The sequence below is a fragment of the Sphaeroforma arctica genome, assembly GCF_001186125.1.
Source record: "Sphaeroforma arctica JP610 unplaced genomic scaffold supercont1.868, whole genome shotgun sequence".
Classification (NCBI taxonomy): domain Eukaryota; class Ichthyosporea; order Ichthyophonida; genus Sphaeroforma; species Sphaeroforma arctica.
Genome location: NW_014039690.1, coordinates 16,972 through 17,671, shown reverse-complemented (window position 1 = coordinate 17,671; position 700 = coordinate 16,972). Strand labels below are relative to the sequence as shown.

General features: G+C 39.7%; 1 protein-coding gene across 1 annotated transcript in view; it reads right to left on the bottom strand.

Moving 5' to 3' along the window:
- SARC_08997 (hypothetical protein) overlaps nucleotides 1-700 on the bottom strand; it is a 12,199-nt gene extending 11,499 nt beyond the window's left edge. Inside the window, exon 1 of the mRNA XM_014297007.1 lies at nucleotides 347-700. Within this exon, the coding sequence (XP_014152482.1) occupies nucleotides 347-424 (78 nt within the window). The 5' untranslated portion in view covers nucleotides 425-700. The remainder of the gene's footprint in view (nucleotides 1-346) is intronic.

Below are 700 nucleotides of genomic sequence, written 5' to 3'. Positions count from 1 at the left end.
TGTGTGTTGTTGTCGTGTGTGTGTGTATGTGTGTGTGTGTGTGTGTGTGTGTGTGTGTGTGTGTGTGTGTTTTGTGTGTGTGTATATATATATGTGCGTGTGTGTGTGTGTAAAGTGCATGAGCAAAGGGAAGGGAGGTGGGGAGGCAGTAGATCTAAGAGAATAAACGCAAAAAAAAATAAATTTAAAGCTGTATTATCAAAAAATAGTCTCCTGACATTCGCATATGTTCCACTTTCAAATATATAAAAGTTATATGAGGCAGGATGGTGTATATATCGCGATGAAATCTATATATCTAGCAGCCCATACCCCCAAAAGAGCGTTGATTTCAGGTTATGCTCACCAGATTTGGGTCTCTGTCGCCCGATATATCTGCCGTTAACGTCTTTGCGTTTGCTTCTTGCGATGAGAATTCACTCATTATTTATGTCGGTCACACCAGTGATTACCCGATGCTGATTGTCCAAGTTCACTCTTAAGCAAACTATATACATATATATACATGTATATCTCACCATCACACCCTGTGAATGTACGTGATGCATATACACACATACGTAGGTATGCACGATTCTGCAATTCGGAGGGGCCGTAGTCCGCTCACATATTTAATTATATTTTTGTTTTTATCACACACAAATTCCACGCCACTGGATCTCTAACACACTATTATTAGAGAATACCCCATGAAATTCCG